This window comes from Spea bombifrons, chromosome 12, assembly GCF_027358695.1.
Source record: "Spea bombifrons isolate aSpeBom1 chromosome 12, aSpeBom1.2.pri, whole genome shotgun sequence".
NCBI lineage: Eukaryota > Metazoa > Chordata > Amphibia > Anura > Pelobatidae > Spea > Spea bombifrons.
Genome location: NC_071098.1, coordinates 15,778,216 through 15,792,462, shown reverse-complemented (window position 1 = coordinate 15,792,462; position 14,247 = coordinate 15,778,216). Strand labels below are relative to the sequence as shown.

The 14,247-nt window shown below is 42.4% G+C and overlaps 1 protein-coding gene across 1 annotated transcript; it reads left to right on the top strand.

The window, feature by feature from the left end:
* Positions 1-768: 768 nt before the first annotated feature.
* Positions 769-14,232, top strand: BACE1 (beta-secretase 1). The gene is made up of 9 exons (XM_053451625.1): positions 769-1,363; positions 5,644-5,732; positions 8,601-8,817; positions 9,723-9,860; positions 10,960-11,094; positions 11,970-12,071; positions 12,322-12,471; positions 12,650-12,821; positions 13,240-14,232. Exons 1-9 carry the CDS (start codon positions 1,097-1,099, stop codon positions 13,476-13,478), a joined length of 1,509 nt encoding a protein of 502 aa, XP_053307600.1. The 5' UTR covers positions 769-1,096; the 3' UTR covers positions 13,479-14,232.
* The last annotated feature ends 15 nt before the right edge of the window (positions 14,233-14,247 follow it).

The window sequence follows — 14,247 nt, the reverse complement described above, 5'->3', positions numbered from 1 at the left end:
AGTGTGCAATTTAAAAGGGCAGTCTAAGGAAAATATTAAAGTACTCTGTTAATACTGTAATTTACATTCTTCCCTGCAGCTGCACTCCTCCTCCGTGGTCCAGAATTTGTTGCCACCGAGCGATCACATGCATATGCGCAATCACGATGATATATGATAAAATGTTGACCATCATAAAAAGTAATCCTGGACCAAATTGCAGAAGTTTGCAATCTATTAAAATATTATTAATTTCCATGTCAGGATATATATATATATATATATATATATATATATACACGTGATATGACCTCGATGTTAACAAAATGTAAAAGGTACGACAATCTTGTTGGCTTTAAACATAGTTTTTTTATACTTTGAGAAATGATTCGTAAATAATCTACGGTTTGCAATTTAAAGTAAATTTGTATCCAGCAATGAAAACATTGACATTTAGAGCTCTTTGATATTTTTCAGCATGACTCCGATGATGAGGTCAAAAGGTGACTTTCTGCTATTCTCTGGCTTTGGTACTGAATGCATATCACTAATCAGGTAAGATGGTCATAATAAAGCACATTAAAAACCCTGCCGTGATCAAGAAATGTTAGCGTTGTGTTGGGAATGTTACAATGTAACAGTAGGTGGCTCCGTAGGTCCACGTCCTCTTGTCTCATTGTCACCAGCAAGAACTACATCTCCCATGGACCTGCAGGAAGCCCTCCTTCTCTTCTCAGCATCAGAGGATCAGTCCTCCTCCGCTATTCACTGGAAAGACAAGGAGAAGGAGGAGAGATCGACAAATCAGCCTGGTACCAAGAGGAGACTGGTGTCAGGGGAGGGTGAGACTGACTCTTAAATGCACTAAATCCAGAACCATGGTGAGGGGGGAGGCAGAGGGAGACGCTTGGGCCTGGTACATTACCGCATCCAGTTTGCTCATCCTCCCTGTAGATCACTAAACCAGAGCATCCTTCATTCCCAGAGGGGATATTCCAGATCTATGCGAGGTGCTCTGAGCTGACATGGAAAACAACAGGAATTGAAGCTGATTCCAGAGAAGTGGTGCCTCTGCCGGGGATTCTCCACTTAGTCGGAGGGAGGAGCAGGTTAGAAAATGGAGTTTGTGGCTTATGCCAATGTAAGCAGCCTCTTCCTGCTGATGATGCTACCCTGGTTCCTGACAATCGCTGGACAGGTTGCGATCAAAGTACCCTTGAAGAACTGGCCTGGTCCTAGTGGAGCCCAGGGGAACAGGGTGAAGAGGTCAACTGAGGATGAGACGGGACACAACACCAACTTCATGGACATGAGAGACAATCTAAGGGGAAAATCAGGCCAGGGATATTATGTGGAAATGAAGGTGGGCACTCCCCCCCAGAAGGTATGTGACACACTCAACCCGCTCTTTCTTAACGCTGTAGGTACTTTGGGGCATGGCTTACATATGGACACCAAGATAATATTTGTAAGTTTATGCATTGGTGGTGTTACACTATTCCATGGCCGAAGTTTCTACACAACCAAGGGGTCAGCTGTTACGCTAAACTCTCACTGGCTTAAAATGCATGTCCCTCATAGAGCAGAATAAAGTAATCTGCTCCACCTCATTAATGTATAGCGGTTTACCAACCCATTGAGTGTGGCCTGTGTTCCGACACCGCTATAGTCAGCGATACTGCTCCTGAGTGAGAGAATGCCCCTAGAATGTTTGAGGTGAAAGACACTATTCTGGAATGAGTGAGACTTCCTTGTAATGAGATAAGCTGCTCTCCGGTGGGGACGGCGCTAATCAATGTCCGCCATGAGTCATCTAGCAAGATGCTCACAAGGAGTACCACACAGAGAGACAAATTAATCACCAGGGAATAACTTTAACAATCCGCTTAGTCCTCCACACACCACCCCTGTTTAGGGCTCAAATAACCTGTAATTCAAAATGAAAATAAAGCGAGAACCAAAAGTCTTGATCTGTGTTATTACAGTGAATTCTTGCTTCTACATATTTGTCATGTCTTTCGATGCAAATCCTTACCTGTCTGTACCTGTATATATCACTTTCCCGGCAAAGCTCACACATCCCTGACATTCATGCAACTCGTCCATAAAGAGACAACGCTAATGTATGCCCAGGATAGCCAGAATAATAAGCTGACATATTTGCAGTATTATAACAAGGGTAGTAAGCATTACATATGTTTCTGTTGTGGTTGAAGACTCTAAAACATTTTCCAAGATATATGTGGAGTCTGAAGTTGTGTGCGAGACCCCGCCATAGACATATAAAGCAGCAAATTACCCTTTAGTAAAGCCAAGGCCACCATTAGGGGGATATGCCCGGTACTGGTACTGAGGGAGAGCGCCCAGCGGGGTCACGTAATGTAATCCTGCAGTAGTAGAGACACTGATGTAAAGGAGAGTGGTGTTAGTGTGTGTACATATGGTGCTGTGTGTTATTGCATGGCATTAGCATGAGTGTGTATGTCCATATGTAGTGTTCGAGTGTGCTTGTTTTGGTGTATGGGCATACCTGGGAACTTCTGGGCTCTGGCTACCCGGAGCCTTCCCTTGAGGGACGCGGCCAGGACTGCACACTGACGTCAGCGGGCGGCCCCGCTGACGTCGGTGGGGGGTTCCGCTGACATTAATGGGAGTTCCCCATGACGTCGGGGGCGTTCCCGCTGAAACACTTCCATTTAATGGAAGAATGGGAATGGAGCTTGACCCACCGCCAATCTCTGGGTCAAGAGATTTCCCAGGTATGTGTATGGGGTTAGCATTCCTGTACATGACTGTATGGTGTTAGCATATGTGTTACGTTAAGGTGCTAATGTTTGTGAGCATATGATGTTAGACTGTGTAAGTGTATGGTGTTTGCATGAGTATATATGTGTTAGTATTTGGTTTTAGCATGTGTAGCTAGCTGTCAGGGTATGATGTTATCATGAGTTTGTTTGTCAGCGTATGGTGTTTGAGCATCATGTGTGAGTGTAGGGCTAGTGGCGCCGGGTAGGGGTAGAGGAGAAGTAGGAGAAAGAACAGATGCCACTAACCCTACACTTTCCCCTGTTCTCATAATATATGCTTATGGGCAGGGGGGCCAACGTGTTAAGCATGCACTGGGGTATAAAATTTCTGATGGCGGCGCTGGGTAAAGTCACCGTACCGCTTACCCAGCGGTTTCATCCTCTGCTTATCATGACGGATTATTGATGATTAAACGTTTATCGTCACACATGAGGGTTACTTTAAACTTGTACACTATATGTTTCATTTTTAATAGGTTTGATAGGTCTGGCCAAAGTCAATTGAACTGTTTCAGACAGTTTTTACCAGTTTACCTTCCGGGTGGTTTTGGATTCCCATACTACTACATACTACTACAGCCTACTCATTGGCACAAACAAATATTCAGAAGTGCCCCTTACAGGTGGGAATATCCTGTTCACTTTCACATGGCCATGACTTCCATGCAGCAAGAGAGGGAAATGTCCCAGACGGCTTCATGTGAAAGCCATGCTCGATGCCATAAACACACACCCCCCACTCCCTGAAGCTCCAATATGACATCAGTACGAGGTGGGACCTCCAACCCCCTCCCATTACACATTACAGTTAGATTGAGTAAACCATTTGTTTGACCTTTAATATTTGTGTCATTCTCATGTAATACACTCTATATCAGAATTGTCACACACAGCATCGTACATTGTGTACTGTCCCACATTGTGTAAATATTCCGTACAGTGTCCTAGTTCTGAAATCAAGGGCACTTGGCAGCATCACAGATGTGACAATTTCTGGGTGTAAATGTCACTTGTAATAATAAAAAATTACAATACTAGTTGTTAAATGCCTTATAATTTCACTTCTGCAGAATGTGGTGTCCTATTGGTCTCTGCCCATGTATCCCTGTATCATGCTAAACTATATCAGTCCCTGCATACAGGTTGGGATGTAACACTCCAGAATTGATCATTTGTAGTTCTGATCTGGCAAAGCTTTGTGTATTTCAACTTACTCCATCAAAGACTAACAAATGACCAGTGACCTTATTTCTTCTTTAATAAGGATGCAAATTAAACATATACCATATACTATATATAGCGCAGGCTGCACTGAAAATGATTGGAGCCTTGCATGATCCATGCTTATATGGAGGCACCTGGTCAACCTACTAGGGCAGGGTTGCCCAATTCTGGGAAACAGACAAATAGTTCTGTGTATCGTTACCTGAATAACAAGTTGGTTAAAGGGATGGTTTACTGACCCGCTAAAGAAAAATGCATATTAAACCTCATTTTGCACCTTACTACATGCATTCTTTGATTATTTAGTTGGAAGTTTCTGTCTCATTTAAATGCCTCCCCAAGATGACTCTTCTCAAATTAGGAAGCATTAATATGTCTAACCACCAACATTTCAGTTGTCTAGTGGGACATCTTTGTTGAGAAGGTGGAGTGGCTGGAACAGGACTGTCAGTCTACCTTACTCAAAAAGCCCCTGTGGCACTCAGCTGTAGGACTTTAGCAAATAGTCACATGGAAGCTGCAGTTGAAGTTGAGGCTGCAGCAGCACAGACCTCCATCAATGTCACTACTCCCTAGACCTGCCCATGATCCTCACTGACCGCAAACTTGGGGTGGCTGAGCATAAAAGTGCCTAAAAATCATGAGATTTGAGGTACGGTATGTGCTCTTCTTGCACATGCTTAGTTAGCACTCCAGTTGAACTAATAAACCCTCAATGGGACCTATTCAAGGAAACAACTCAGGGCTCCCTCTAAATCACTTAACATATACATAGCATTTCTAATCCACTCTCTTGTGATATCCCACCTGGATTATTGCAACTCCCTACTTACTGGTCCCCCCTCTCCTGCCTTTCACTGCTCCTATCCATCCTCAACACAGCAGCTAGACTTATCTTTCTCCATCTCCATTCCTCATCTGCTGCTCCTCTTTTCGCTCCATTGGCTCCCCATACCCTCCAGAGTCAAATTCACACTTCTGACCTACAGAGCCCTTAGCAACTCCGCACTAAATTATATCTCCACTCTCCTATCCAAATACACTCCCATCCGCCCTCTTTGTTTCTCGCATGACTTGCGTCTCTCTTCTACCATCGTTACCTCTTCCCACTCCCGCATCCAGGATTTCAGCCGTCCTTTCCTTGTTCCCTCAGACTTTCTCCCTCATCCATGACTTTCAAAAGCTCTTTGAAAACCCACCTCTTTTGAGAAGGATACAAACTTTCCTCATAACGCTCTTAGCATTCATCCTAATCAAGCCACCTGAACAACCAACAACCTCTACAGCTCATCCTGACTCCATCAACTCATCCCCATCCAAGCCATGCTCTCCTACGGTTTCACTTCCACACTAGATTGTAAGCTTGTAAGAGCCGGGACCTCTTCTCCTCTCCAGTTTGTTATTGTTCGCAAATAGCTGGCGCTATATAAATAAATGTAATATATATATAGGGAAATTTCTCTGTAAGCTTCTGCTCCCAGGCTGGCCTGGAGGTTGGAGCTGAAAACAAACAAACAACATTATGCTGGTAAAGGTATAAACACAGCATCAATCTATTAAGAAATTGGGAACATTTGACTGTACGCGTCAAGCGCACGTCTCTTTTATGCTAATTCATTTCTCTCTCTTGCAGCTCAATATTTTAGTGGACACTGGGAGCAGTAACTTTGCAGTAGGTGCTGCCCCTCACCCATTCCTTAAGAGATATTACCACCGTCAGCGGTAAGTGTGGCATTAAACTACCCAAAAAGTGATTCTATATAGAAGGACAGTATGGGAAATTGGGATCAGACTGATCAATAAACAGTGGCGGTGCCTAATTAATTCCTGTAATTAAACTCTTCCGCTTTTTAATGCATACAGGGAGTTTGTGTATTTATTGGGCACGACCAGCTCATCGCCGCTCATCGTGAATTCTCACCCAGTTACTGTGGCACATTTCATGATCAGCTTTTTGTAACCTAGGTGAATCAACACGTGTTTGATATGTTCAGTAGCGTGATGGGCACATGAATTGTGAACAGGTTGGAGAAAACATTGGTCCCAGTTAACATTAATGAGACAGTAGGAGGCAGTGATCACTGCCGTAGTTACCATTTAATCCTGTTTAAAAAGAAATTGTAGGGTGTACTCATGTTGCCCTAAAGATCTTTATAATAAATTGTGTTGCGTATTATTTTTTCGGAGAACTATAAGGCCTTCGCTTGCGCGGGTCAGTCCCGATTTTGCCACTCGAGGTAGAGCTCGGCGGGACAGGATTCAGAATCCCGAGGTCCTGATTTCACTTGCTGCCAGTTTGAGTGACACTCCCAAGCTCCGCCCCCTGGTGTTCACCAGCACTAGTAGTTGGGGGGGGGGTATGGAATTATTTCTCTGGAAACACCCAAATTAGTTTATTCCCATATATGAGTACACGAGACAGCACGTTATATGTGCTGACTGTGTGTGAAAGTTACATGTATCCAGGAAGAAAAAAAGTCAAGTTGGCAACAAGATGACCATACTGACCATGTTTTTCAGAGCATATATACCAGGGGTGTTCAACCTGCGGCCCTCCAGCTGCTGCAGGACTACATCTCCCATAATGCTCTTTCAGCTAAGGGGCTGGCTGAGGAGGATGGGAGATGTAGTCCTGCAGCAGCTGGAGGGCCGCCGGTTGGACTCCCCTGATATATAAACATCATGCTATTCACCAGCCCTTCAGTATGTGGATTGTATCACTGGGTAAATAATTCCTTATACCTCCCAGCTTCTCCTCGTCTGTGGGTCGGTGTTTTCAGGCCGGGGATGGCCTTTGGTCATGCTCACTACTTTCCTACTTCCCAGCCACTAAAGGCTGTCTGCGGCTAATCCCATGCCTATGAGCGTCTATCATTCATTGTCAAATCCTCTCATCACTTTTTCCTCCCCTGATGTCTCTCTTTGCTATTATCTGGGAATGTTTGGTTGGTATGAGTTTTTCCGAGTGTTCAGCAGCCCTAAAAGTCACAATAAAGTTTATACAAACAGCAGAACATGTGCTTATGCAATGTAATTGCGTAAATAAAATACATTATGACTCTTTACATTGGTAAAGCCCCACCCCCTAGAGACATCCCCTAGCCACACCCCCTAAAACAAAGGCTTGTCTTTTAGAAATGATGAAAGCTGTGCATTTGCTATTAAAATGTAAATTATTAATTGTCTTGATTTTGTGGGTTTTTAAAAATATTCAAATCAAAAATAAAATATTTGCTTAAGAGTAACTTCTAGTTTATGTGAAGTTGTAGTGGTAATACTGGTCCAGGGCTCTCTTTGTGTCGCTTGCCGCAGACATCAAGATCCCTAGTTATGGCTCTGATCTGATCGTGTGTAGTCGTGCTATCGTTCTATTATCTTTGTCCTAAAAAGAGTGCAGCTGTGGCAGTGTCTGCACCTATGTGTGTAAACCCATAATTGTCTAAATATAGCAGATTAGCACCAAAGAAGGAAAGGGATCCAATTTCAGTTCAGTGTTGGATCACATACTGAAATATACGGTAAGTATATAATATATAATTGCACCAAGGGAACCTTGAAATAGCTTTCTAACGATACAGAACGTGTGAATAGCAGTATCTATTTGTATTGCAAGGGTTAAAGTTTTAGCAGTACAATAGAGACAGATGGAGCGCCTGGTAACCACGGAAACCGCATCGGATAAGCAGCTGGGGAGAAAGGGATGCTGCTATACATGGGAAGAACATGTTTCAGCAGCCATGCAAGGCCAATAGGTTGTCTAATTTTATCTCATAAATGGCCAAGAAGCCAGCGTGTAGTTATTCCTGAAAAGTATTAAATGAAATATTGTTCCACAGCACATACAAAACCCCAAAAATAAATATATTATTTGAAATGTACCTGTCATCCACTTTAATCAATACATTATGCTAGTATGTTTAGTCTATCTGTCTGCCCACAGTATACACGAAACAGGTAACCCCCCAACACAATGATTTGCCCTAAAAAATGAATTCTTATTAATCTCTGATGGCTGGTTTATTCTAATTGATCGAGCTGCCTCTTGGCGTATCATTATTCTATATATTATTGTCCAGCATAGTTTCCTCTATACAGTATATTTTAATATATCACTCTAAATAATACAGCATGGGCCACGTTTATAACCAAAATGTGGAGCAATCCCTTGGAATTTTTCAATGGTTACCATGGTGATTACTCAACTTTTAGAACCATTCCAGAGCTGCTTAATGTAAATAGTGCTACGATTCTGTATGACTTATAAGTACATCTAAAAATCTAAAAACACAGGACAGAAGTATAGACTTGACGGCAGAGAAGATGCAAATGGGGTTAATGATCAATGATAGGGGAATTGAGAGAAGGCAAAAAAATAGATAGTGTAGCAAAATAATCCGATTAAAAAATGTGATGCAAGTAAAGTTGTTTTTATATATATATATATATATATACAGTATATATTATAAAGTTAAAATGTTGCCTACTGGCCGTGTGAGCCTTTATTGACTCTCATGGGGATCCTGTCTGGTTCTATGCTGCTGTTTCATTTAATTTTCTTTCTAATGTTCTGTCCTCCTTTTTTCCCTGCAGCTCCCGAACATACCGAGATGTCCGAAGAGGGGTGTATGTGCCTTACACGCAGGGGAAATGGGAAGGGGAGTTGGGTACTGATTTGGTGACCATACCACATGGACCCAACGTCACCATCACAGCAAACATTGCAGCTATTACAGACTCTGACAAATTCTTCATTAACGGTTCCAACTGGGAAGGGATTCTGGGCCTGGCATATTCTGAGATTGCACGGGTAGGCCAATACTTTGTGCTATTTACAGATAAATGATTCTAGTGCTTAAAGTGGACCTGTGAGCTTTTCAATGGTGGCATCTACCATGCCACTATAGATAATAATCACAGATTCGAGGATCTAATACGTTAGATGAATCAACAATGAACCTGATGAACCTGTGTCTTTTTATTAACCTAAATTACTACATATTACATAAGAAGGTATAAGGGTACTAGTGAGTGCACCTTCTTAAACATTTGCCCTTTTCTTGAGTTCTCATTGGCCTTAGGATTAAGGAAACGAGATGAGTTTAGGGCAGCTGACACTAAACTCCCCTCCTCTGAGAAAATATAGTCATTACTCCATGTGGACCTGTTCTGCGTCTACAACGCTCATGTGTTTCTCACAGGGCCATAGTTCCTCAGCCTTAGAGTGTCATCTGTTAGTGACCACCTGCCCAATCTGTGTCCTTTGCAGACCTCAACAAAGCAAATGTGTATATAATGAATATCTCAGTACAATGAAGAACCATTCTCCTCTGTCCCTGTGTTCTCCTGGAGCTTATATCCTCCAGTAGCACAGGGCATGCACTCTTTATCTCTCATAGAGGGTTATTATTACAATGCTTTATTTTTATTGAGTTAGTGCTCTGTATTTGGCCCAGTTTATTGCTATCGATTTAGCAATATGTGCCATCTCCTGTCATATAACTACAGCCCTTTATTAGTTTGTTCGGTAACAGCAGTTCCCAGAATATTTATTGATTTCTTTGCCGTGATTTCCTGTTCGCTTTCCTTGATCCATTGTTTTTCCCTCATTGACTTATTGTTATGAACTCACTTGATCCATGCCTGCTTCATCCCATCTATCTTTTAGCCTTTATTTTTCTGTGTACCTTATCTTTGTATAATTCCTTTCCATAGCCTGATGACACATTGGAGCCATTCTTTGATTCATTGGTGAAACAGACTCGGGTCCCTAACATTTTCTCCCTGCAGTTGTGTGGAGCAGGGTTTCCTATTAACGAAAGCAACATGACGGCATCTGTGGGAGGCAGCATGGTGAGTGTAGTGTGGTGGCAGCATTCATATGGTGCCGCATACAACCATTTACCGTGTTGGAGACAAGAGCTTCCTTTCCCACTCTCCAGGCTGTATGTGAAGCTGTGTATAGCACTGCTGCTTCATCTATGAAGATGACACACTGACGTTGCTTATACTGTCTTTGCATGTGAGGGTTTTTGTGACACTTATACCTATGCCCAGGGCTGGTGCAAGGATTTTTGCCACCCTAGGGAAAACACAATTTTGCCGCCACCTGGCTCCACCCCACAAGCCCCTCCCCTTTTGTCACACCCACTCCTCCCCATAGTGACCGCGAGCCGTGGCCACGCTTACTGAATGACCGTGGCCGGCAGTCCGGGGCTGCGTGGCTGCCGGCGCCCCCTCCAGCAGGCTGCTGGCTAGCAGATCCTTACACGGTGCTTCTTAGCCTTGCTTTTTGCTCACAAGCAAAGTGTTTCACAGTCTCCACACTTAGTAGTTTCTTACTGGCAGAGACTGTCACATGACAGAAAGTGAAAAGCAGCCACTGCCATCACTAATCAAAGTCCAGAAATGGAATCCTGCTGCAAGAGAATTAGGAAATGCACCAAGTTAGCCCCATATCACCCAGCACAACAAACAGAGTGTATGTGCTGTGCAGTTCAGGCGAATATTCGAATGACACGGCCCCGTGGGCCTTGGAGGAAATGTTCCTTTTGACCCATTGTTTATCTACCCGAGGTGTGTACTTTAACCTGCTGTTCTGTAAAATTACTGTCTCTGGCTGTACTGCGTGTAAATGTAGGAGCCTGCACTGATATTTCCCTGCACACGATACAGCCGTATAGTCCATGTGTGTGTTACGAAACATGTCAGTGCATCGCCACTGATGTCCTTTTAGTTCCGCTGCTTATCCTCTGGTGCAGTATTCCTTTTAAGTCCATATAGTTTTACAGTAATAGTCTAACTATGGTGCTACATACAAAGTATTTATCCATACGGAGGCTGACGTTTTATATATGTGTGTGGCAGCATCCGGCTAACTTGTTTGCATTTTCTTTTTATATGAAAACTAGAACAGGCTAAAGAGGTGTCTCATGTCAATTGCTTTTAATAGGTGATTGGAGGGATTGATAGCTCTCTTTACACGGGCAATATCTGGTACACACCAATCAGAAAAGAGTGGTACTACGAAGTCATCATCGTAAAGATTGAGATCAATGGGCAGGATCTTGGGATGGACTGTAAAGAGGTGAGTTGTGTTACTTTAACTGAACCAAAACTCAAAGAGTTCTAACTGTCTCTGAGAGTATCGGCCCTCAAAGACCACAGAGAAACCCGGTGTGACGCACTTAGAACAATATAGAATATAGACAGGACTTTAGGAAAACTAAAAAGTTGGAGGATGAGGTGCACCTGATTTTAGTTGTAATGCTACTTTCTGGAGTGAGCTGGGACATTAATTTACTAAATCCATGGATATTGCTGTAAAGGATATGTAAAAAAAAACCCCCACAACATTATGTGATAAAGTAGAATATTCAATAAAAGATTATTCAAAGTCAGCTAAAATGTGTAAGGAACTTAGAGAAACATAACCACTGCCAAGTGGGAGTATGCTGAAGCGTTTACTAACCACCAAGGAGCCTTTAGCCAGGTTCAGCCGTTCAGCTCCAAACGGTTCCCCAAAATTGAGCAACTGTATGTACAATTTCATTTAGTGAACATTGTAGTCTCTCTATTGGTTGGATCTAGTTGGCACTGCGACAAAACCACCGACAGGAATTCTCTTAAACTAAACCAATAAGAAATGATTGTAAATCAAAAGTCGCTTGCATAAAAAAAAGATGGAAACTGATACTAGAAAAATAGATATCTAAGATAGATAGAATTGAGTCCTTAAAAGATGACTTTTCTCTAAAAGCCTTGAAGAAAGATGATTTACTCGAGCAGATACTACTCCGTAAGATAAAAAAGAGTTTCTGGAGAAGTGGTAAAGCCTTAATTTAAGAGATACTAATGTACTAAGTCATAAATGTACATACTGTACGAATCCTAAAACTGCTTTTTTTGTTGCTCCTTATATAACTGGAACCCTTTCATTCCCTTTCCCATTTTCCTATTCAGTATAATTATGATAAGAGCATTGTGGACAGCGGTACAACCAACCTGCGCTTGCCGAAGAGAGTGTTTGATGCAGCGGTGAAGTCAATCAAAGCTGCGTCCTCGGTGAGTGTGACTGTAGGAGAGGAAGGGTGGGTAAGGTTCAAACAAGACTATGAACAGGTGTGACTGTTCTAGTATAAAATATGTACTAGAGTACATAAGCTAAAACAACAGTCATGTATATTACTTCATGTACATGTACTATTACATGTACCTGTTAAAATAGATTACATGATACACGTAAAGGGCATATAATCTAATTAGACATTATATAACGATATTGATGTTCCTATCATTGTCTCCACCATAATAGACAGAGAAATTCCCAGATGGCTTCTGGCTGGGGGAACAGTTAGTTTGCTGGCAAGAAGGCACCACTCCATGGCATATTTTTCCTTCCATCTCCTTGTATCTAATGGGCGAGTCCAACAACCAATCTTTCCGGATCACCATCCTACCACAGGTCTGTATTTTCAATACTGGTGTGGATTCATGCTCTGTAACCTTTTTCTCTCATTGATTGTCATCTACTAGTCCTTTACCTTTCATTCCATCATCCCCATCCACCATTCTTTCCCCATCCAACCTCAACTTTAACCCACTTCATATAGGTGTGACTCTCCCAAGTTTCTCATTTACAGCAATACTTGCGCCCAGTGGAGGACATCTCTACATCACAAGATGACTGTTACAAATTTGCTATATCCCAGTCCACTACGGGAACAGTTATGGGAGCTGTTATCATGGAGGGCTTCTACGTTGTCTTTGACCGTGCACATAAACGCATTGGGTTTGCTGTCAGCACTTGTCATGGTAAGGATCTTAGAGTTAACCGTTTAGCTAGAGGTTTATACTAGGGCCAGGGTCATTAAGAGAGCCAGGCCTCAGAATCCTGAGCATTTGTAGACTGCTGCCTGGTAAAAGCAAAAGGGAGTGGGTTATTATTCATAACTACATACGCTACTCTTGGTGTTGTTTTATTTCATATAAATACAAAAGAATTGTATTATATTGTTTTTACTTTATACAGCTCTAGCAAGTTGTGCAGGATCACACACAGTACATAGTATATGAATAGCTCGAATTTATAGACAAACTAATGCATTAGAACTAGAGAGGGACCTGTCCACAAGTCAGACATCATGTAAGTATTGACATATCAGAGTCGACCTAGCGTTTTCATGACTTCTAACATCAGTAGATGACTTTGTAACATTTTGATTTCTAACAGTACAAGATGATTTTCGTACGGCCTCTGTGGATGGCCCATTTTTCATTTCTGATCCAGAAGACTGTGGTTATAACACCCCTCAGCTGGACGAGTCTGCTCTTATGACTACAGCCTATGTAATGGCAGGAGTCTGCGCACTCTTCATGCTACCCCTCTGCCTCATGTTGTTCCAGTGGCGTTGTTTCCGTTGTTTGAGGCGAGCGAGAGACGATTTTGATGACATCTCCCTGTTGAAGTGAGAGGTTTTCACTTCCTGACCCCCTAATTGGCTGCACGGTGGAGAGCGGCCAGATCTTGTAACCTGTTCCGGGGATCAGAAGTTACACTGAGCTCCTCCTAAAACTCCTACTCTAACTTAAGGAAACAAGATCAAATTTGGAGTGGAAAGTTCATAAATTATTTCTCAGCCTTACAGGAAAACAGACTAAACGTAAAATGCAAGACTACATAGAGCTTTTAAAACTTAAAGCCATACAGAAGATTAATAGGGTACATATTGTTGGGAGTCACATTTAAGACAGCTGGTTCTGAAAAGTATTTATCATGAGGTTTTACATATGAACTCATCCAGCAGGAATGAAACTTGACAGAAAGCAGATGAAAGTGGAAGAGGTTGCGATACAGAAGAGACAATAGGTGGGGTGGGTGGGATTGGTCATATGTCATCCATCTTGGTTTAGTCCAGAGTTTCAACAGGTTGGCCCAGAACATCAGTTAGTGCCTAGATCATTCATCCAACTCTGGCAACAAGGAAAGAGAGGCATTGATTTTGTGTGTCCCTTTAAAAAACACATTTAAACACTGGCACACAATGCCCCAAAGTGTGGTTTCACGTTAAAAAAGTTAAATCAGTGCTCTTTGAAAGTTAAATTACCTCCTGTAGCCAAATGGGGCTCAACAGATTGTGAACCTAAAAGCTGCTTAAAAAGAGGGATATGCTGAGTACAGATTGATGTTCACAGCTAAAAGTACATTAAAAGGAATCTATAAAGACCTTGTGTAGGTTTC

Excerpts from the sequence above, each read along its gene's own strand:
- BACE1 (XM_053451625.1), top strand. The coding sequence starts at position 1,097 with ATGGAGTTTGTGGCTTATGCCAATGTAAGCAGCCTCTTCCTGCTGATG. Across the intron at positions 1,364-5,643 it reads TGGGCACTCCCCCCCAGAAG|CTCAATATTTTAGTGGACAC; the intron begins GTATGTGACACA and ends TCTCTCTTGCAG. Across the intron at positions 9,861-10,959 it reads CATCTGTGGGAGGCAGCATG|GTGATTGGAGGGATTGATAG; the intron begins GTGAGTGTAGTG and ends TGCTTTTAATAG.